The sequence below is a fragment of the Myzus persicae genome, unplaced genomic scaffold (genome assembly GCF_001856785.1).
Source record: "Myzus persicae strain clone G006 unplaced genomic scaffold, MPER_G0061.0, whole genome shotgun sequence".
Taxonomy (NCBI): domain Eukaryota; kingdom Metazoa; phylum Arthropoda; class Insecta; order Hemiptera; family Aphididae; genus Myzus; species Myzus persicae.
The window spans coordinates 314,969-338,338 of record NW_019102110.1 but is presented as its reverse complement, the minus strand read 5'-3'; the positions used below and the strand labels follow the sequence as shown (position 1 = coordinate 338,338).

The 23,370-nt window shown below is 27.7% G+C and overlaps 1 protein-coding gene across 1 annotated transcript; it reads left to right on the top strand.

Annotated features, from left to right (window-relative positions):
* The first annotated feature begins 862 nt into the window (after positions 1-862).
* LOC111031291 (legumain-like) lies at positions 863-11,484 on the top strand. The gene is made up of 12 exons (XM_022311171.1): positions 863-1,022; positions 2,842-2,996; positions 3,755-3,852; positions 6,501-6,582; positions 7,484-7,569; positions 7,954-8,092; positions 8,696-8,765; positions 9,387-9,514; positions 10,130-10,330; positions 10,443-10,559; positions 10,825-11,010; positions 11,301-11,484. The coding sequence occupies exons 1-12, from the start codon at positions 1,019-1,021 to the stop codon at positions 11,433-11,435; spliced, it is 1,401 nt and encodes a 466-aa protein (XP_022166863.1). The 5' UTR covers positions 863-1,018; the 3' UTR covers positions 11,436-11,484.
* The last annotated feature ends 11,886 nt before the right edge of the window (positions 11,485-23,370 follow it).

Sequence of the window (23,370 nt, the reverse complement as noted above, 5' to 3'; positions counted from 1 at the left end):
ATATCAAAACCGGTTAACCAGTATGAAAAAAACGGTTTCGGTTTTGATTACCATTTAAACAATTATCGGTTTCAATCATGTACTAGACGACCGGTATCTTGTTTTATTGCTCCCGTTCTGGTTATGGTTCAGATAAATCGTTAAAACCGCTTATTATTAACCGGTTTCCGTGTAGTATTAGGCATGTGGCTATTGTTCCTGAAAAATTATATTTCTCTAAAGGAAGGTATTTTTCTAAATATCTGATAAATTTACTGTCAACAGCCAAATTCTCTCATGGCTAAACAAATAAAAAATTCAGATCGAGATATCATATTGTGTCAGAATTGTAGAACTTGTCCCGAGATGATAAATGAAATAACCTAAATGACTTAGGTACCTAGACTTGAATATACATAATTGCTATGTAAATAAGTTTCATTAAATAAGTCAAATTTTGTTTCATTTGTAATTCTTATGTATATACCTATCACACTTAACAAAACTATAATAATGTATCATGTAATCTTTAATATTTATATTATATCATATATTTATATAATTATATACATTTATTTGGTGTATTACGCTTCTTGAAAAGATATAATCAATATAGATAGATTATAAATAAAATATTTTATTGTCGATGCACTTCAAGACGAAGCAAAAGTCTCAACAATAAATTAAATATATTATTATTATTGAGCGACCTCTCGAAAGGGGTATGTGAAGTACCTACAAAATTCTACAAATTTTAATGAGGTCATTATTTTCACTGAAATACTGATAGTAATTAAACATTTTGAACCCAGAAGTAGGTATCACTTGGACTTTTATCGCACACTCAATAATCAAATAAATAAATGTTCGGTTATTTTTTTTTTTAACTTTCAATTAATTTACTATAAATGGTAGGTCGCTGTTAAGTTTAACGCAATAGTGTGTACGGTATCATAGATATAAGTGCGTATAATATTATTATTAAATAGGAACATTATTACTGGTTGGAAATCGGAATAACCAACCAATACCATACAAAATGGGTAAGTTTTACTTAGGATTTATCATTTTAATCGAACCTCAAGGAAATAATACGTTAAGGTTGAAGCGTTGAAAACCTCAAAGCGCGGTGAACGGTAAACATAAAATGTCTTCATAAAATATGTCTTATAATTGTTGATCAGCTTTTGAGCATTGATACTTCATATAGTCTAAAGTTATATAACTAATGAGACGTACCAAAATATGGCTAAGAAATTAAATGGTTGAAAATCGGTTAAGCTTTTTGTCTATCCACAATATTGAATACCAGTTATCAAAAAGTATTGATAATAAAGACATTATTATAAAATTTGGTGAAAAGAATGGAGCAAATAATTTTACAATAATTTTGTAGTGATGTTTTTAATACTATAACAAAAAATGTAAAATATAATGAATGTAAATAAATACTTACCCACGTCTTAAATTAGGTAATTATATAAATATTTGTTTGTAACTACTTAATGAAATAATATTATAACTATCAGTCTTGATAAAATTATTAAAAATATACAATATAAAACATACTAACATTATTTATTTATACCATATATTTGGGGGGGGGGGGTGACTTATCAATTTTGTTCATTTTGTAGTTTTTTTTTTGAGGGAGGGTGATAGTGCAGCTCTCAGCGTTTTAAATGTACTGAAGTACATTCAAAATAATAGACCCCCCCCCTGAAATTGTAATGTACTTCCACCTCTAGACGGATAATTTCTCATGAGCTTCATAGGTGAAAGGCATGGCCGGTAATTCCTAAATACCGGATCTAATTGCATTAAAAACACACACAATTTTGTATAGTTATACTAAAAAATCCGTAAATATTGCAAAACAAACTGCACTATAAAATAATAAAAATTCTAAAAATGTTTAATGTCTCTTATATAATAAGTAATGATTACAAAATAATAAATTAATGTGGTTTTTTTGAAATAAAATTGATAAGTATAAAAACATTTTCAAATTATATTCCAAAAAATATTTAGCAACATTTTAGATTGAAGATTTAAACATTCAAAATTAAATAACGTTATTTCGGGCAGTGCGATAAATTAATAAAGATATAGGTACCTAGCCTGTCTTAGTAGAGGGACGGAGGAGGTGTCATGGAATATTATGATTGTTATGTCATAACAGGGCCGTGTAAAATACACTACTAAATAGTGCAGTAATACAGTATTATTCCATTACATAATTATTTTGAAAATCCAAAATATGTAGTTTTTCTCTTGGAATTTGTGAGGCATCTGTCGATACCCAGTGTCCGTAGAAACAGCACTTTCTTGTTATTATTTTTAAAACGTAACCTGTAGGTATAATAGATGCAACCTAAAGTTTTATCCGTATTTCAGAGAATGTTTTATTTTACATTATTATTGTACCTATCGTGTGTTAGTATTTATTTTATTTTAGTATAATATTATTAATATTATACGTTTCCAAACACTTTACAACTCAGTATAAATGCCTTATTGCTCTGTGTTAGGAAGTTCGGTGTCAATTCTCACAAATATACCTACGAATCTTATCCACCATTCATGGTTTGGTTTTCAATGACATAATATGAATATAAATAACACAATTTAGTAAATCTAACTCATCCACTTCGATCGTTGATAATAACATAGTATAATGTGTATTCAACAAGTAAATAGGTACACGTTCAGCCCACATTATGCAAAAAATGAAATATACTTAATTTCAATACTCAACCATCAATTACAATTAATACATAAAAATTGTCAAGACCTACTCGTGTTGTGTACATTTTGATTTAGATATAATTTACTAATACGTTGACCGCTTTGACATTTCAGGAGTTTTCAGTTTGGTATCATTAGCGTTATTCGCCATCGGATCTTTTGCTGCACACGTACCGAAGTCAACCGCAAACGAGGAAAGTTTTGTTGGAGGAAAGAAATGGGTAGTTTTGGTAGCTGGTTCGGAAGGATGGAGCAATTACAGACATCAGGTGTAAAAAATTATTCGTTTAAAAATACATTTTTTTCATGCTTAAGGTGTGGTTATCACTTATCATCCAGCAATTATATTATTTGCATTAGGTACTGCATTACGCGTTTATCTATTTACATTAACTGTATTATCATCATTAATTTACTTGGGTTAGTCACTAGTGTTTATTCTTTAAAAATAAAAAAACTTTAAGTCAATTTCTAGATGACGAATTAAAAATGTATTTATTTTTTATTGATTTATTTTTTGTTAAAAACAAATCATACTATGCTCCTATTCACATAAAGGTACAATAATTATTAACAACTTGGATTTTAATGTTTTGTTTTGTTCGTTATTTAAAAGGATTTGTTGGTAATCTAATGTTTGACCAGAGACGTGTAACTAAAAATTAAATTCAATAAAAATATATGAGAATAATAGTAGGTAGGTATCACTATATTTTGTTTACCACAAGCATCCTTGTACAATGTACTTGGATACATTATTATTATTTATATTAAAGTGGATTAAAATTACAGTAGGTGTCGTGTGGCTAAGTCCTATATTTAGAAAGATAATATTGTAGAATTTATAACATCTATTACAAGATTTTGACCTTTCAATATTAGTTTATTTGTTTGAACTAAGGAGTAGATGCTTTTTTTTCATTATGAACGGCTAGTTACATTTGCTATTGAGTTGTACCTTCAAATTTAGTGTTTAATTACATTTTGTACGTTTGAGTTAATTAATACAATAAATATTATTCTATAGGCGGACATATGTCATGCATACCAAATAGTTAAAGAAAACGGTATACCAGAAGAAAACATCATAACAATGATGGTGGATGACATTGCTTACAATTCAAGGTAAATATTTTTGTACATTTTATAGTATCTATTTTAAATATCTAATGTTAAAACAATATAACATCGATGATATAATTAAAGGTAAGTTGCCATTTTGGATTACTCTATGTTCTTAAGCATTTTATATTATCATTTTCTAAAAATTGTAGAAATTCGTATAGTTGTTATACGAGGGTCTTGATAGTTATTATTGCCGATTGACAATAATATGACTTATAATCTGCTATAGGTTAGGTATAATCACTATTTGTTTTATAGCCACTGGTATTTAAATAATCATAAAAATATGTGAGCACCGAACAAATATTAATATTTATAAATAAAACATAATAAAATGTAAAACTATAAAATGTAGGTTTAACACACAGATCTCATTTAACATACACCAGCTGACGCATGGCCCATCGGCCATCCAAAGATTATGTGTGCAAACTTTAAACTTTATACTGAAAAAATAAAATGTGAAATATGTGCCAATGGCTTATCATAATATGAGATAGTATCATAGTTGCTATATCTACCTAAAATGACGAAATTGGTAATATTAAACATGTCACCTACCATCATTACATGAAATAACTACATTACATAATTACCTAAATATATCAGAAATTTAACACCAGCCTGGGCATAGAAAGGTAATTTTTCAAAAATTCCATTCATACACAAAACTGAAAATAACTTACCAGCTATGTCAATATTATATTATTATGACATCGTAAATAATATTTAATTAGACTTAGGTACTTAATACGACAATAATATCTAATAGTGTCTAGGTATATGTTACGGGCAAAGCATAAGACTGGGAATGTCATGCAATGACTAAGATCTAGTGGGCAATGTAGAACATAAATTGATATTTCTAGTTTTATTTAAAGATAGTTAAATACTAAAGAAAAACAATTATTTTACAAGTAGTTAAGTGATATTCAACTAAAAATTTAAAAGGGTGAATGATTTCATATTTTATTATTATTAAAACACTGAATTTTTCGATGACATTTTTAAACATACGTTCGTCAACAACCTGTGCTTAATTTATAATTGTTGGCATAATTCTGTCGGCGGACGAGGTTATACTCGTAGTCTAGGACTCTAGGCGGTAGTTATAAAGCAGGCATTATTTCAGCATATCGCTATTCTGTGAGTTGTTAAGTTGTACACGATGCCATGGGTAATAGATGCATACACCTAAGTATGCAGGTAACTAGAACGAAAGTAACAGACAAACAATTAATATTTTGGAATTTTGGAAATGTCAAGGTCATCAAAATTGATATTTATGAATATTATTATTGAGTGCATTTACAATTTTAATTACCCACCTTGATAGTGTAGTTGATAGTTAATGAAAAACAAGTGACCACTATCGCCTGTCAAGGTAAAAATAATCTCATATTATAGTAAAATAGGAAATGAAACACGAATATTTTAGTTTCGAAAAGTATAGGCAAATTTTAATGATTTTCACAACCTCGACAATAATATAATTTATCTGCACGAATGGTACCCTCATTTTTTTTAAAGTTAACATTTTCCGCGGTAAATCAACCGTTCTATAAATTGCCTAGGGATTTAATTATATACCATTCCCGGGCAATACATAAAATATATATTTGTAAAATGTTTCATTTTTATATTACCACAAAATGTCATAAGTTTTACATTATGCCCGATCAATGTATTGAATGCCCGGCTTTTCCACATCGTAACATCTATGTAGAGATTTTCTTATATTAATTAACGATGACGGGCAACCATATATTTTAGATTCTGAGTAAGACAGTGTTGTACTGACAGTGAATGTACTGATTGCGTAAAATGCTGTGTTTTTATTTTTACTTTTTTCAACGTTGGGGGTGATTTATGGAAGAACAGTGGACCAAGTTGATACTTTGTTTGTCAAAAGTAATAACTGATAAATTATCAGTATATTTTAAAATACTTACTCGGCTAAGCTGATAAATAAAAATGAAATAAAAATTGGAATGTTAATGCAAAATCAGATTTTGATAAAACCAATAATTTTTTTTTTTTTGTATTAATGAAAAACAAATGACCGTAAATACTTTAAATGTTCACAAAATGTTTAAATTAGCATTTTCTGTGTATGATCAAACTTTCAAAATAACTTGACTTTTTTCAAGCTATTTTTAGACGTTAAGCTTTTTTAAATTTTTATTTGTATAAATATCAATAAAAAAATTTTACTAGGTCAAAGAGCTTGAAAATACATAAGGTGCCTCATAAAGAGTTTTCATTTTGAAATCCAAAAAATCTAAAAATCATATGAGTTATAAAAATCATTTACAGTTTTGTTTTTATAGAAATTTGTTGTTTAGCTTTGAACAAAATAAGATATTAAAAAAAAATAACAATTCTATAATAATTTGTTCATTACTTAGTTATAATGCATTGACAGCGTCATTATTAACTATCAAGTTCAAGTGTTATTTTTGAAAATAAAATAAAAAATAACTTTAATTATAATGAAGTTACTTTTTTTAACTACCTACGTGAGTTTACTTAAAGAAAACTTAATAATAATTGAATCACTATTTTCAAAGCTAATTTGTAATGTAAGTTTACCAATACTACATATTATACCTAATTGTGTATCTGTTTACAATATGTCTGTATAAAAGGAATCCAACGCCAGGAAAGATCATTAACAAGCCCAAGGGCAATGACGTTTATCAAGGAGTTATAATCGACTACAAAGGAGACGTAAGAGACTTTTTACTTAATAATCCAATACGCATATACTGCCAATTAATTATGGAAATACAATGTGAATACTCTTCACAAGCGCATTCTGATAACGCACTAATAATCGTACTCATACAATGATCTCAATAATCCGATAAATATAATATCTCAATAAGACATAGTATGTTAAATTATGTATTATATGTACATCATAAGACTTGTTATCTATAAGAATATAGAATACACAGTTGACGGAAATAAAGAGTAGATACATGATAGCTTCCTCAAGGATAATATGACTTTTCAATAAAAAAATGCTGTACCGTTAAGTATAGATATCATATTTATAGGAGTAAAAAACTAGTAGTTGGAGATACGCCCCCCCGAAAAACGTGAAGATTTTACACCACATTAGAATAAGTGGAAAATTGTTATCTTTACCTACATCATAATCTTCATCCCCCTCCCCCCCCCCACCACAAATCTCAAACACTATTTGCACCTAAGAGTTTATCTAATCTTACAATATATTACTACCTATATTAGATATATATACCAAATGGCTTACCTTATTTTTCTTACCTATTGATTCATGGATCATCTATTCATCAAAATAAACATTCTATTCTAATCATAGGATGGTAATAGATATGAGACTGTTGTATTTTATAGATATACTTACAATATTTTTCACCTAATTCAATTAATATTGTATATAATAATAAATTATTTGTGTTAAACATTTTTCAAGTAGTATTAGGTACCTACCTATGCTACCTATATGGCGATTGGCTATAACTACTTCGGAAAAATCAATAAATTAAAAATTAAAAAAAATATATTTATGTAATTTATTGTAAAAGTGCAAACTTAATTTGAACTACTATAAATATTTGATGTGATTCTTTTGTTTTACTAGGACGTGAACAAATCAAATTTCCTAAAAATCATCACTGGTGATCAAGCAGGCATGCGATCTATTGGAACTGGCAAAGTCGTTCTAGGGTAAATTGAAAATCAAAATAATCATAAAAAAAGTTTTTTTTTATGTTTAAGGAGTAAACTATTTTACATTTTTCGAAGCTGTAATATTCGAAATTAAACTGAGGAAAAAAAATAGTTTAGTTATAATGCAATCAAATATAATAGTTGTTATTTTTTAGGCAAAACGCATTTTGTTGAAAACATTTAGTGCGTTGCAAAAACTACAACGTAAAATACAATTAGAAAATAGCGAAGTAGGCTTTATCTATTAAAATATGATTTAATATAATACATTTTTAGGTTAAGTATCTCGTGTTGTAGTCAAATTAAATAATTAATTACGAAATTTTTATGAACACATATTTATTATTAATCATATTTTTTTATTAAATTGTTTATATACAGGGGACAACTCGATAGAATTTTCATTAATTTCGTCGATCACGGTGCGTCTGGATTATTAGGTTTCCCGGATGATTATTTATATGCTGATGAATTGAACGATGCGTTTACTACTATGAACAACAATGAATCTTATAAAAAGGTAACATTTTGTCGTCAAAAGATTTATAAAATGTTTGTTTAAAACATTAAAAAGTTAAAAACAGCCAAATATTTACCTTAAATGTCTAAACAATCTGAGCATAATCGTTTTATTTTTTCGATATCATTAACACGAAAACAATTATTTATGTATCTAAGTCAATTATTATTTATTGTTTATTAGTTTTGATTTTTTGAACAACTTTTTTCTCAAACGTGATATAAAAACAATTTGAATAATTTCCACAAATTGTCTTTTATATGATTAAAAAATGTTTTCTATTATTTATCACTTCATGGTTTTATTTTCTATATAATATCCTAACGATTACGTAACAACTAACAATGGTTATAGGTACTTTAATTACCAAGGTAGGACCAGTATTAAGATTTAATAGTTACTTTGGAGTACTTTGAACTTAAAACTGAACAATTTGGTTTTTATTAAAATTACATATGTTATATTATGGTCAACTTTTATTAATAATTTTTTTTTTTTGGGGGGGGGGGTGAACCCCCTCCACCCACTACTCACACCCCCGTTATTAATCATAGTTAAATGTTTTATTATAATATTTCCTACTTGAAAAATGTCCGTGAATAGATGTTGTTGTACATTGAAGCGTGTAAAGCTGGATCTATGTTTGATGGTATACTTAGTGAAGACACAAACAGTAAGTTTTATATTTTATATTTTTAATTATAGAACACTTAAAATATTCAAATACTGCTCATATCCTTTTCGTAACTCCAAAAACTTGACATTGGCCATAAGATCATTATTATTATTACTATTATTATTTATTATTATGAACATTTATACTACTACTATACTTTTTACTATAAACAGTAAACAAATTATTCAATATTTAGACTGCATGATTTTTTTTTGTTCTCAACAAATAACCAATGCTTGAATTGAGGGGGTCGGAGTGGCTCTTCTTTTAAAATAATATGTATACGTACTTCTCTACTCCTTCTAATTTAATACTCATCAATAAGACATTAACATTTTTTTTAAATTTGTATTAACATCCCTATTCTAATATTTTCTAATTCAATCACTGCAAGTCTGAAATATGTTAGACCAATATCAATATCGGTAATCAAAATTGTCCACATTGCATACTAAATTATATTTGTTTGTGCAACATGTGTACTAACCTAGTTCAAAGTCATATTAAACTATAATTTATTTTTATACAAATGTTATAAGTTGCGATTAAAATATTACAAGTTCGATTAAAATAAGAATTATAATATACTTCATTTATTTAAATATTTTTTGAAACTAGTTTTCGCTGTAACCGCGTCTGGGCCTAGAGAAAGTTCATACGGTTGCTACTGCCAGTCTGAATCTGGGCCGTACAAGACATGTCTTGGAGATCTGTTCAGTGTCACATGGATGGAAGATTTAGACAAGGTATACGTCATTTTCATACATCGACAGTAGTCTTAAACTTTAATATACTGTGCATCTATCCAATCAAATACATTAAAATACATAAAATACACTTAACACTCATTAAACTTAGGCAATACATCCTTAGATAAGTTAAGGGCTATATTATATAGCACCAAACTACCGAGTAACTACAGACGAGTCCACCTATTCGGATTAGTGATAAATGCTCAAATAATGTTAGGAATTTTGAGACTATGCGTTCCACCAATTTGACATTAATTGCCAATGATATTTCAAAAATTGTATTTTTAGAATTTTCCAACAGTTTTCTGTACGATTGCGAACATCAATACTACCAGCGTCCACAACCCAAAAATCTGAGTGTTTTACAACACCAGTTAATCAAAATCATTTCTTTATATTATTTTGTTTTAATTCGGTAAATGATATAAGGTACATCAAATTATCGATTTTTGGTGATTAGTATAAATATTATTTACCTACTAAGTATTTTATATCCTTCATTTTTCAACCAATTCTGTATATTTTTATATTTTAATAATGTTATGTAACAAAATTGTCAACACAAAGGTTTAATATAATATTGATTTAAATGTCTTCATTTCTATTCAGCCTACGTCGAAACAGTCGGCAAGGAAACGAACCGTTTTCAACGACTTCACTGTGACCAGAACCAACGTCACCAAAAGTAATGTCATGATTTACGGAGATTTGGACACAGGAAGCGAAAAACTATCTTCGTTCATCGGTTATAGAGGAAGTGGCGGCGACGACTCGTCGTTTGTGCAACAATCAGACGAGCTGAATATAAAAGTAAAATACCATATTATTTGTATTATTATTATTTTCTCTACGATTATTATTGAGTTTATCAATACTTTACCACTCACACGATACACGATAGTATTATTTTATTATATTGTAGAACACAGCGTCCAGTCGAGATGTGCACGAAAGCAGCGTAAAATATGAATTGGAGCATGATATGTTGTCACTTCCAGAAGCCCTCAAATTGACAGCGAAATTACGTAAAAATAATGAGGTAATTTCAATGATGATACATTTTGGGAGCACATTATGATCGTATACAGATCCAGATCATATACATTTTTATTCCACTTGTCAGTGAGCATTAGCTCAGCACAAGGGAAGGGTTAATTAGGCTTAGGACTCTTCTAAGTTCTAAGTGACTATTCCTGCAATGTTTCGAAATATTCTAATTCTTGTCAACCGCAAATCGTTCATTTACGCGTGCGTTTTAAAATATTCATTTGTAGGTATCAAAAAATGTTTGAATTTTGTCCTAGATGAGATCAGTCATAGATTCTGTGTTCCGGGACATCTACTCGGAGGTCGTGAAGGAAAGACCGGACGTCAAGAGCGAAATCGGTGAATACGACGAACCCAACAATCTAAAACTGAATTTGGCCATGTTCCCGTGCTACAGAAGTGTTTTGAATCTAATCACCGAGAACTGCTTTTCTTTGCCAAAGGTGAGTGTTGTACAGCATATTGATGTCACATTATCGTTTAATTACGTCTTGTTAGAGATTTCTATGTTGTCGAGTTGTACACGAGTACGAATTAAACGGGAAAAAAACTTGCTTTACGCGAATAGTAATAAAAGCGTTATTTGAGCAAGTATTGGTTTGATCGAACACAATATAATATTAAAATTAATTACGAATTGTACACTAATAACTTATTTGCACACACGCTTGAACAATAGTGCAACTATAAATTTACGAATAATATTATAATGGTGTACGGTTATTGTTCACAGAATCCATACGTGTTGGATCACTTAACGGTTTTCGCTAACATGTGTGTCGCCGACAATCAAATCCACGAAATGGTCGGCAGTATTGTCACTAAATCATGTTCGAATATTCCAAAAAATATAATAAACGTACAATAAAATCGTGTGTTAAAATGTTATATTATTAAAGTGTTATATTATTATTCAATATTCGGTGCGTTAGTTTAATACTTTGAATTTCCACAATATACTTCGATGTTTAGTAAGTGCATAGTAAAATATAAACTTATATCTGTTTTAGTTTTTATATGCATTGCTTTGAGAATTTTCATTTCAAAACAAGACTGAACTAATAGAAAACCGTAATTTATATTACTCTGTAGTCGACTGGTATGCTGTTTATTAAAGGTAATAAGTCATACAACTTTTAACTAGGTGTACCTATTACGACAGTAATTCAACAAGAAATTGCTTGTCACATAATAACTTTGTTTTGTATCAACCTACCTATATATTATTATTGTTAACAATAATTATTATGATATTATAATTACAAATTAGTTATTCCATGATCGTGTACGATCAAAGTCTCAAGAGTTTTATAAATTAAAACTCTCCTAAAATAAAAGTAGGTACTTACTACTTACTACTTAAATTATTTACATTTTTACTTTAAAAAACTGTTTAATACAACTTTAGCGTTTTAACCATAATTGAAAAAACCTTAACAATTTATTTTTAATGAACAAATTAATATAATAGTAATTTATTTTAGATCAAAATTATAATAATAATTTAATAAATAATAGAATCATAACTGTAATATTCAAAATATTCTTAAAATTATATTGTTCGTAGTTAATATATAGATAGGGGCGATGACGACGATAAATTAGACTAGAAATGAAATTTAGGTACTGTACGTTCATACTCAATCTCTGATGAATCTCGGTTCGTCGTGGACAGCATAAGCAAACAACCTTTACCTACCTACATAATGGAGTAATGGGATTTCAAAACTTTAAGATGCAATATCAAGATTTGATACTGGACCCCTTTTTAGTGCAAATTGTGTATTACATAACAATAGAATATCTACTACGCGAACTACGCAACGATTTTGGGTCTTTTCAGGGATCACTCTCGACATTTCCTCTTTGCTGACAATATTCTAAAACTTTAAAGACATTTCCACCTGAGATGTGAATTGTGATCGATTTGGTTATATTTTATTCTATTTACCTAATCAGATTTCCGGATGAATAATTGTTATTCAAATCACGATAAATATATAACGGCATAGGTCTAGGTTAGGTCCGTACTCAAACTTATCAGTATCAAAGTATTTTTTTTTTTCCGAATTCATATCAATTACCAAACTAACCATTTTCATATATCTTATAACACTATATCTTCCTATAAATCATTCGGATCCTATGGATCTATACAATACTATTATATAATACTAGCTGCTACCGTGCACTTTGATGCCCTTAAAAATGCCACCACATAATTACAATTACTCAATTATAATTTATAGTTACCTAAGTTACTAAAATATCTATATTACATTTTACACTAGTACTAAACAATATTTTATGACTGATATGATAGAACTGTTCAAAGGTTTTGTCAATTTCTTATTTTTCGATTCATCGATAGATCGATAGTCTCTTGTACATAATAAATGTACCTATATATAAATTTATAAGCAACAGGTAGGTAACACTTTAACAGAAAAACAATTCAAGTAGAAAATTATGGCTGGAAGCTTAGGTACCTATATGTTTCTAACAGGCAACGGATTCATCCTATATGAATATATTATGATGATAACATTGATAACATACGGACATACGGTACAATATTGTAACGGGAAAATTATGTTTTATAGAAACCCTAATACATAGGTACCTGGTACCTACTTTGTTTAAACATTCCTTATTAGTCTGTTTTATTAATATAACTATACCAAATAAAAAAATGTTGACATCCCCAAGAGTCCTTTACTCCGTTTTAAGCAATAGTTCTTCCGAAAATCTTTAAAACAGTAACAAAGAATATAAATCTTTGACTATACCTTTGATCCCTATTTAGTTAAGAATTATTATATGCTACTAGCTTACATCAACTAAATTATATAATATATGTACGACATCTTCTACCTAAAACTATACTTGTTATATATTTATTTTAAAATAAAAAACCATCATAATAACCTAATATTCGAAGTCGTCGCATATGTTTTAATCGATAAGGTGCCTTCACCAAAATGTAACGGGGATGGGGAACCTGTTGTAAACATAAGTACTTTAGTGGAGGTTTTAAGATCCTTTTGAATAAATAACTTAAACCTTAGCTAGAGAGCTTCAGGAAAGATAGGTAGTTCAAATCATAAGTTCCAGCTGATATAATTTATAATCACACAATCTTAATCAAATATTATTACAATAGTTTAATTAAATATCATACTACATTATAGGTATAATAACGAAGGACCTTCAAGCATTGTAGTCATACAGATGAGTTCTTTAGTGTGCGGGTTGCTGTTGGGCCCAGAACTATTGGACTTGATACTGTGCTCTCTTCTATATTATGTTAACAAGAGTGTAATAGTATATGTCTACGGATGACTATTATGTGTCTAGTATGCATTATTCCTTATTAGGTAATTAGGACTTACCTTCCTACCTAATTATGTTTATAGTTTGTAACGGTGTCACATATCCGTGATCCGTTACAACAGTCTACCGCCAACTCATCGGTGATATTAGTGTTACGCGCATTTAATACTTTATAGGTAATATAAATAATTATAGTTAATTAAAATCTAGGTACCTGGTGACTGAATATAAAAAATCAAATTCTTACCTCTAGTAAAATATAAATATTTGTTTAAATTTAAATTTAATTTGTATAGGCTCTAAGCGAAATGATGAATTTATTGTTTTTATATTGATGTGTGTGTGTGTGTGTTTAATGAATATATTATATAAAAATATTACAGAATTAGGCTAGGAAAAAAATTGGCTTAAAAATCTACAATAATGAATTATTATAGTGCTGCAAAGTTAAATAACATTCCTTTTCAATTATATTTTCACCTCAAAATATAATTATTTATTACTTATAAATTGTTAGTGTAATAAAGAGCGTATTTTTAGGTTCTTTTTAAGGTTAACAACATGATTCTAATACGCTCAAAAAAAAGTTTAAATTATTCTACAGATTCATAGTCCTTATAGGTACACTGATTAAATATGATTTTTTGCATCAAATAATTTAAAATTCTCTACATAAATGTTATATTAAGAAACAAATATATAATAGTAAAATTAGTAGTAGGTAGTCTACTTTAAGCTTTATACATGAAAATATTTACATTAATAATATGCTCACACTTGAAAATAATTATGGCACATATTTTCTGTGGTAAATTATTTAAATTTAGCCTCATTGAAACAATTAAACAATATCCAATTTAATTACCAACAAGTCATTGAACTATTTCTATAATTTTTCATTTTTTAATTCAAAACATGGTTTTTTTCTTTAAGCTGAATATGCTCCAATTCCTGAAATACCTATGCTTTAATGTGCAAAATACATTTTTTTTACGAATTATGATAAGTCGTCCACATTTTATAAAATTTTTTAACAAAGTCAATATATATATTATGTAAGCACCTGAAAATCCTCTCTTTAGACTTATTTCTATATTGTCAATTAGACTAGGTACTTTATCTGGGTAGGTACTATACCTGCTTTATCGACCAGCGACCACCGTATTTAAAATGTCTTTATCTGCATTTTGTTTGAATAATTTTATTATAAAGTATTTTTTTTAGTAGCCCGATCTGTAGTTGTCCTTATATTGTAGCAACTAGTAGTTATTGATAGTTTATTATAATTCACTTAGTGAGTGACACATTTTCAAAATCCCCATAATAATACAAAAAAACCAATAGAAATGTATTCTTTAAATACACATATACATTTTAAATAGAATATTTTGTATACATTTCGCAATAACCCAAATTTCGAATAAATATTATACTACTATTAATTATTTATGTACAGACGGGTAGACACTTTACAAATAATAATTAACACAATAAATGTATGCGTACGCAGATCGCCACGGTCTTGGGAAATTTATCGCAAGTCACGCTGAATTAAGTAAATATTAATTACTGATAACCGTGGAATTAAATATGCACTAAAAATTCCTAAATAATCCATATTATGCGAAATCATGTAAAACAAACTTAATGAAAATAATTCAAGATTGCATATTTATACCGTTTTATGTATTTGGGTATTAGCAGAGCCGTATTTAGGAATTTGACACCAGAGGGCAACAAAAGAAAAAAACGCCTAATTATTATACAAAATACAAATTGAATATAATATATTGAATATATATATATTGTTATATTTGTGTATATTATTAATACATTAAAAAAAATATTAGATCATTAAATATTGAAAAATATAAAAAATTGGCCGCCCTTTCATATTCAGCCGCCCGGGGCAACAGTACCCTGTAGCTCCCCCCTAAATACAGCCCTGGGTATTAGATACTAGTCATATAGTTTGAAATATATAGTAATAAATAGTACCTGTCCATATTGTGCAAAATATTAAAGTTGTATATAAACAAACGCATACATTTTAGCCTTTAGGTAATTAAATGAAAAAATAATTTAAATAATGATCAGATTATTACTATAATTTTGAATTCAGAATGCAATATATCGATACTTATGAAAACTCGTTGAATTCATAGCCCTGCTAATAACGGTACCTAGTACACTAATAATTCCTACCTAACAGTAAAGATATTATGTTAATTTGTAGGTGGCGTCTCAATAGTGATCATTTTTGCACTCCATAGGTTTGTAACAAACTTAATTGTTTGCATATATAATATTGTAGGTATACATAACATTTATTTCATTACCATATCAATATAAATCCTACATTTCTGTAGCGTGTGGTGATATTTGAAGCTATTGGTAAAAAAAACCTGTTTCAAATGTTGCCTAATTGGTAATGTTGCCAATTATATTTTATAGAAAACCGAATAAAAAGATTTAATAACAATTAAAGCTTAAATGATACCTATGACCTACCTATATATATCGAACAAGTAATATTATATTATGTATGTGAAAACCGCAGTCGGTAACCCACGTGTGGCGCTCATAGTAATTTTATGAGTAAAATTTATAATTTGTGAAAAATCACGAACTAATAAGATAGTATCGACTGGAAACTGAGAATTATAACGTTGTTTGTTTGTAGATACTTTGTTAGATTAATAAACCTAACAGTTATGAACTTAAATTAATTACATTTTATATGACTTTACATTTTTCAATTTTAGCTTAAAATCAGTTATATTCAAATTGTGGCCAATGATAAATTCAAAAAATGTATACTTATTTGTTGGTCCTTAACATCAAAAAGAATGTCGAACCTTGGTATGCGTATATCATGTATTGCATATTTTTGCTTATAAAAAAAGTCAAAACGTTTGGTATGAGAAAATTATGAAATAGTATTGTCAAAAATGACTCCCCAACATGCGTCCCTTGCTGATGATCATCCCAACATCAAATTTATTTTCATCAACTTTCCCTTTCACATGCTCAATACGAGGAAAATGTAATGTTCCATGAATATTATAAGCCGAATTGATCGTCTAAACTGTTTAAATTAAGGCCCCAACTCTATCTCCGCAACTATCAAATTCGCCGTTGCTGCCAATTTACTCAAAAACTTTAATATCTCTTAACTATTCATTAATTCGTTTATATCGTGTTGTATTTTGAATAAATATTAACTGTGTGGGTACTAATAGTTTCCATTATTTTTTATTATTTTATATAAATAAATATTTTTAAATCTCTCACAATGGCCATTTCTGCCGATGGTTAGTTAAAAAAGTATTAATTGTCTTTTTTTAAATTGTCTTGTGGTTCTACTCCCCACTAAACGTGATCAAATAAATTTTTTTAGTAGGCACAGGTCGGCTCTTTAGCAGACACTAAGAGTATTAATTTATTTTATTTAATAAAATTCCTGGTTGCATCTTGCATGAACAATCACTAAGCATTAAATGAATCAATAGACTGCTAATGGTCCCTTAAACATGATTTAATGGCCCATGTGGTCCATTAAGATTCAGTGAACCATTAAATTAATACATATTTTGTTATGCAACCCGGCATTATCAATTTATAAATTACCGAATTATTGACGAACTAACGTATATATAAGTTGCATATTTGAATATTGGATAAAAGTTTACACAAAATATTATAAACTTTTTTTGGTACAATCCATTTCAAAAAATTAGGTAAATGAAGGATTAAAAAAGACACAATTTTATACATTTGAAATGACTTCTTTCTGTGACAAATTATATGAGTTAATAATTCTTCATATCAATTTACATTGAATAATTTCAAATTTTCAAGTACCTACCTATTTTATTTTTCTTTAAAGTCATAAGTATTTGATAATTATTTTATTTAATGGAAATGAATAGAATTTTAAGATAATATTATATTTTTAAGTATTTTTCTCTTTTGAATAACAACGTATAAGTAGATATGTACATTTTAAATTTCATATGTTCATATTCCAAAGAGGAATGTTATACATGTGTCTAATAATATTTTGATTTAAAAAATCAAATATTGGACAATTAGATTATCAGTTATAACTTACAAGTTTATTTAAAGTTTAAAGACGAGTATAGTAGCAGTGGACCAACATTTTGAGGAGTACCACTTCACTCAGCTCATCTAAACTTAAATACAGATAATTCATAAACTATTCATCAAAAATTCAATTTTCATATTATATCGAAGTACTCCCAAAAATATTTTGGATAATAAAATAAAGTTAGTACTAAAAATGTATGTCATCATTAAAATATTATGACCATAAAAAATAGTCAAAATATAATTTTTTTAGTAAATGGTTGTTGCTTTTTAACGACATAAAATTATGTGAAAAAAATATTTTAAAATACTTCAATAGTTTTTGAAATAATGAATACTTTAAATTGATCACCCGGTATAATATCATCCATAATATATCGTATAATCATATAAATAAATAATATAAACGTGTGATTAAGTGCAATATTATATTGATTCATGCCCATTCCAAAAAACCGGTAAAATAATATTACGTTTCAATATGAACCATATATGGCCTCTATTTATAAGTAATAAACTAAAACATTTTAAAAAAATTAAAAAGTTTTAATATTTAATATTAGGTATGGGAAATATTGCAGCCTATATGAACTTTTTATATTCAAATAATTTATTGAAAATAATATAAAGCAGTTTGGAGTAGTTATTTTTGAACTATGATCACCTTTAACAAAATCATGCGGGTTTATTTTAATACGAATATGTAGTAACCTACCTACAATCAGTAAATGTACTAATTATGGTTGAAAATATAGTTAGGTAGGTATATCAAGAGAAAAAAATTGTAAATAAAACTAAATGTAAATAATTAAAATACTTAAATATATTCTGCAGTACATAATATTATAATAATAGTAATAACCTTTGCTGTTGAAGCTTTAACTCAAATAATAAAAAGAACTACTGTAATCAGTGTGTATATACTTATATGTTAATGTGTAGGTCATCTCATCATTAAAACTGTTTGACTACTATCAACAAAAACAACTATATTGCTTTATAAAGACGAGTAGAATAATATTATACAGACGTTCAGATAATAAAGGTACCCACTCCGACATCATAGAAATCGCATAAAATATGTATAATCCTGTACTTTGCAGCTAAATAGGTACAAAAAACAGTGCGAACGTCTAAAAATCTAAATAATCTAATGAAACGTTGAAAATATATTTTTAATTCGGTTTTTCAGTTGATACGTCATAAACTGTAGGTAACACGATTTAGGTAACACTTACATTTCGTTTAGGAACATTTATTCAGCGAACAAATGCAGTTGAAGTGTTGAACTATAACATACATACATTGCGTATTTGCGTCTTTATTATAATCTATGGTACACAAGTGCAGACTATAGTGCAAACATCGCCAGTCGCGATGGTCGAAAAAACGAAGGTATAAATATATACCCATGTAATATTATTTGCGTACCGTGAATAAAATTGGTATACAAATAACGAAATGTATAAAAACGTGTACATATATGCAGACGAATTCTCAGAAACTCGTGCGGGACTTAAAATCAATACGCACTCTGAATTTCACAGTGAGCGAAACGTATATTATAGTGCTAAGACGCATATTATAAATATTATTGCAATGTAAACGTCACGAGGACTTTGTTTTCGCATTTTCGTTCCAACGACCCGAATAACATATCAAATATTAATATGATATTTTATTAACCGACTTTAAACTAGTCTACTCGACGACTCGTCATGCTTATGTTATTATGACCTGCAATGGGCTATAGCTAAATAAATTAAATATCGGGGAAATTATTTCTTTGCTGAGTATAAGTAATGCACGAGTCGTCATAACTTACATCAAATCGCATAGCCACATTTAAAATTACTATACCTATATAATAATTAATAACGTTACTTTAATCACTTGGTTAAATGAATTTGTTTAATGTTGCAGCCTACATTAATTTTTAAATTTTGAAAGCAGTGAATATTGCAATGTGTGTTACTTTTGTTTTTTAATTTACCTCCAAATCAACACGATCCAGAAAACTAGGGTCAAAATTATATATCCTACATTTAATATTCATTTGTCAATGTACAATAATCTAGTTCAGGTACTACTTCCAATAAAATAATACATTTTTTTCTATATGGGTACATTCATTAGTCATTTATGAACATATTAAATAAATTGAACTTTATAAATACTAAAATATAGTTACTTATTACTTATTAGTTACCTGTATAGATAAAATATGATAGGTTTATTAAATAAGACCATAGATACCTGTTATAAGGCTATATCCTCCTGTACCCATTAATTATACTCATAATTTTGAAAGTGTACAACTATTGTAATACGTAGACCTACATTATAACAAATTAATACAACAACGTCATTATATAATTGTTATAATTTCATACGGCCGAGTGTTCATTATTATTATTTTACAAATCAACAATAAGTCAATAAAGTTTATATTGTACAATTTCAGTAGTGCAGTGCGACTATTGCTATTTATCATTTCATACTATTTTAGAATCAACAACAATTGATCACGAATAAATTGAACGCAAAAAGTTGAGCTCAAACAAATTCAGTGCAAAGAAAATTAAGTACATGACCTTTGAACGTAATAACAATAGTAATAATAATGAGCATAGTGTACATAAATAAGAAATTGAATTAAAAATATAAAATATTATAATAAAATGGTCAACCAAGTACACAATTATGATTTATCACATATTATAAATTTCTACATTTATTAAAACTCTTGAGTGCAATAATAATTATAACAATAATAATTATTTATAATAAGCAGATAGGTAGGTACCTACCAACCAATATGGTGTGTAAAGTGTACATAAATTACAAATATAAAATAGCTTCAATAAATGTATGATAAAGCACATATTATTATTAAACTGAACCTACTTCAATATTGCCAACAGTCAATTTTTAGCAATACCACGTGGACAATTGCCACCTGTATATGCAGACATATTCCACCTATAATAATGTTATGTTAGGTATGTATTTTAATATTGTATATGTTAATAGAAGCAATTCGCGGCATCTAACATTATATGTGTTTTTGAAAAATTAAGTTACTCTATTAAAATTTTAAATTATTCGTAAGGAAAAATAATGTTATTCATATTATTGAGTTAAATATTAATATGTTAAACATTTATACCTACGTGTATGCCGTATGGTAATGTAAATATTGTACTACGTATATTGCATTATATAGGTATTTATATTTGACTGATGATAGTGATGAGGTTATTGATAATAACTTGAGTAGGTAGTATTGGTTGGTTCTTGGATTAAAGTGTCAAAAATGTAGTTAAAAAAGTACCTATTGATTAATTAAAATAGAGTTTTATTTTGAATAACATTTCGATTGTTTAATAAATACAGTGAAATTTGAACATAATCCAATTTTATATTCAATTAATCAAATACATACTGAATAATAATGATGACTAAGTATTTAAAAATATTTTTATGTATTTGTATTAATACATGAGGATAATACATAATATTATGTTTCATACTATGTATACTAAGATGTATATATAATTTATCAATTTTTGTGTGTTTCAAGTACAAAAGGAACTACCTATATTATGTTATAATGGGTTTATAATATTCAACATTTTATATATATATATAATTCCCATTTTAATGTAACAAATAATAATTATTAATTAATTGTGATTTTTATAAGTAACCACATTATTCGTATATAGTCTACAAAAATCCGTATTCACTAAGTAATCTAAAATATATGAATATATCAAATACCTAAATAGGTGTTTACGGAATAAAAAAAAACTGTGGTCCGGTGGAGGTAAATTATAGCAATAATTTATTCCCTGTAATGTTATAAGTATAGTTAAACGTTGGATGGGTGAGATACTAAGATTATATGACACTATTGTAACACATAATAAAAAATATAATATATTTTTATAATATGATGGCCGTATAATTAATCACTTACTTTCGAGTACAACAATTCTGAATGATTGATCATGGATTCCAACCTACAAGGTGATTTCCAGAACAAAAACTATACTTTATCGATTTCACGCATTGTGGTCACGTGGATGCTCATATCATAAAATATATAATATATGTACAATGTATATTTAATGGGCATACATATGGGTACACCTGCGCTGATACGCAACAGATAAATACAACAATCAACAGATGGCTTTGTACAAGGCCGCCCAAAAAAATACGGATTTAAACTTTAAAGAAGAACTTAAAGTGGACTATTTTTCCAATTAGGAATGATTATCTTACACGATTAACTATTAATATTCAACGTTTTATAGTTCCGTATAATTTTATTTGCGTCCCGAACAAATTATTTACATACCACAGCTAATTAAAACTTATTATTTAGAATGTGCATAAATATCATTTTTTAATTGTATATGTAATATGACACTTATAATAAATTGTTGAAAATTTTCAAAACTCTTTAATACAACCTACATATGAAAATTGGTTTTTGTCCGTGGTTTAAAAGGTAAAATTTGTAAATTTTAATTGCAAAGACTCAAAAATGTAGTATTCTATTACAAGCTCGATAGTAACAAATATGTACACCGCTATTATACATCGTATAATGTTCATAATATGTTATTTTAAACATATTATATTCTAAGAACTTAGCTTTGATCTCGGTGTAATTTGCTGTATAGATCGAGGTAGGCATACCTATAATGAGCGCTGAACGTTTGCATTATTAATAATAATTTTATTTTTAATTGAATTAATTACATTTCTGCCATTTAATTATACAGGCTTTATTATCATTATATTATACTCGTCAAATAGAGAAGTAAAAGCAGTAATGACATGTCCAATTATACAAATGTTATATAATGGCTATTAGGTAACTATAATACTACGCACGGTCGTATTAAAATAATACTCAGACTTAAATAATTGATTTGGGTTGATTGGGTATAGACAAACACTGCACGGCTACAAGCACCCGAGATGTCCTTGGCTTTATGGATGTTATCCCGGTTAAAATTATATCATGCCTAATTACTGAACCTGGATGGAGCTGAGGATTGAATAGGCAGCGTAAGCTCTTATATGTAAATAATATAATATAATGCAAGGATGTAACTACGTATTTTAGCATAATTGAACACATTCATGTACGAAAACGTGTTTCGATTCAGTATGTCCTACATATTGTAATACTTGACTACTTGTTACAGCAATAATTAATTGATAAAAAAACGGCAGTAAAATGCTATACTTACCTATATTGTAAGAAAAAATTCGAGTCCCTTTATATAGTATACTAGTTGCTAGTAGTAAATAGTAATACAATATATACCTATGCTATAATA

Excerpts from the sequence above, each read along its gene's own strand:
- LOC111031291 (XM_022311171.1), top strand. Across the intron at positions 9,515-10,129 it reads GGATGGAAGATTTAGACAAG|CCTACGTCGAAACAGTCGGC; the intron begins GTATACGTCATT and ends ATTTCTATTCAG. Across the intron at positions 10,331-10,442 it reads CAGACGAGCTGAATATAAAA|AACACAGCGTCCAGTCGAGA; the intron begins GTAAAATACCAT and ends ATTATATTGTAG.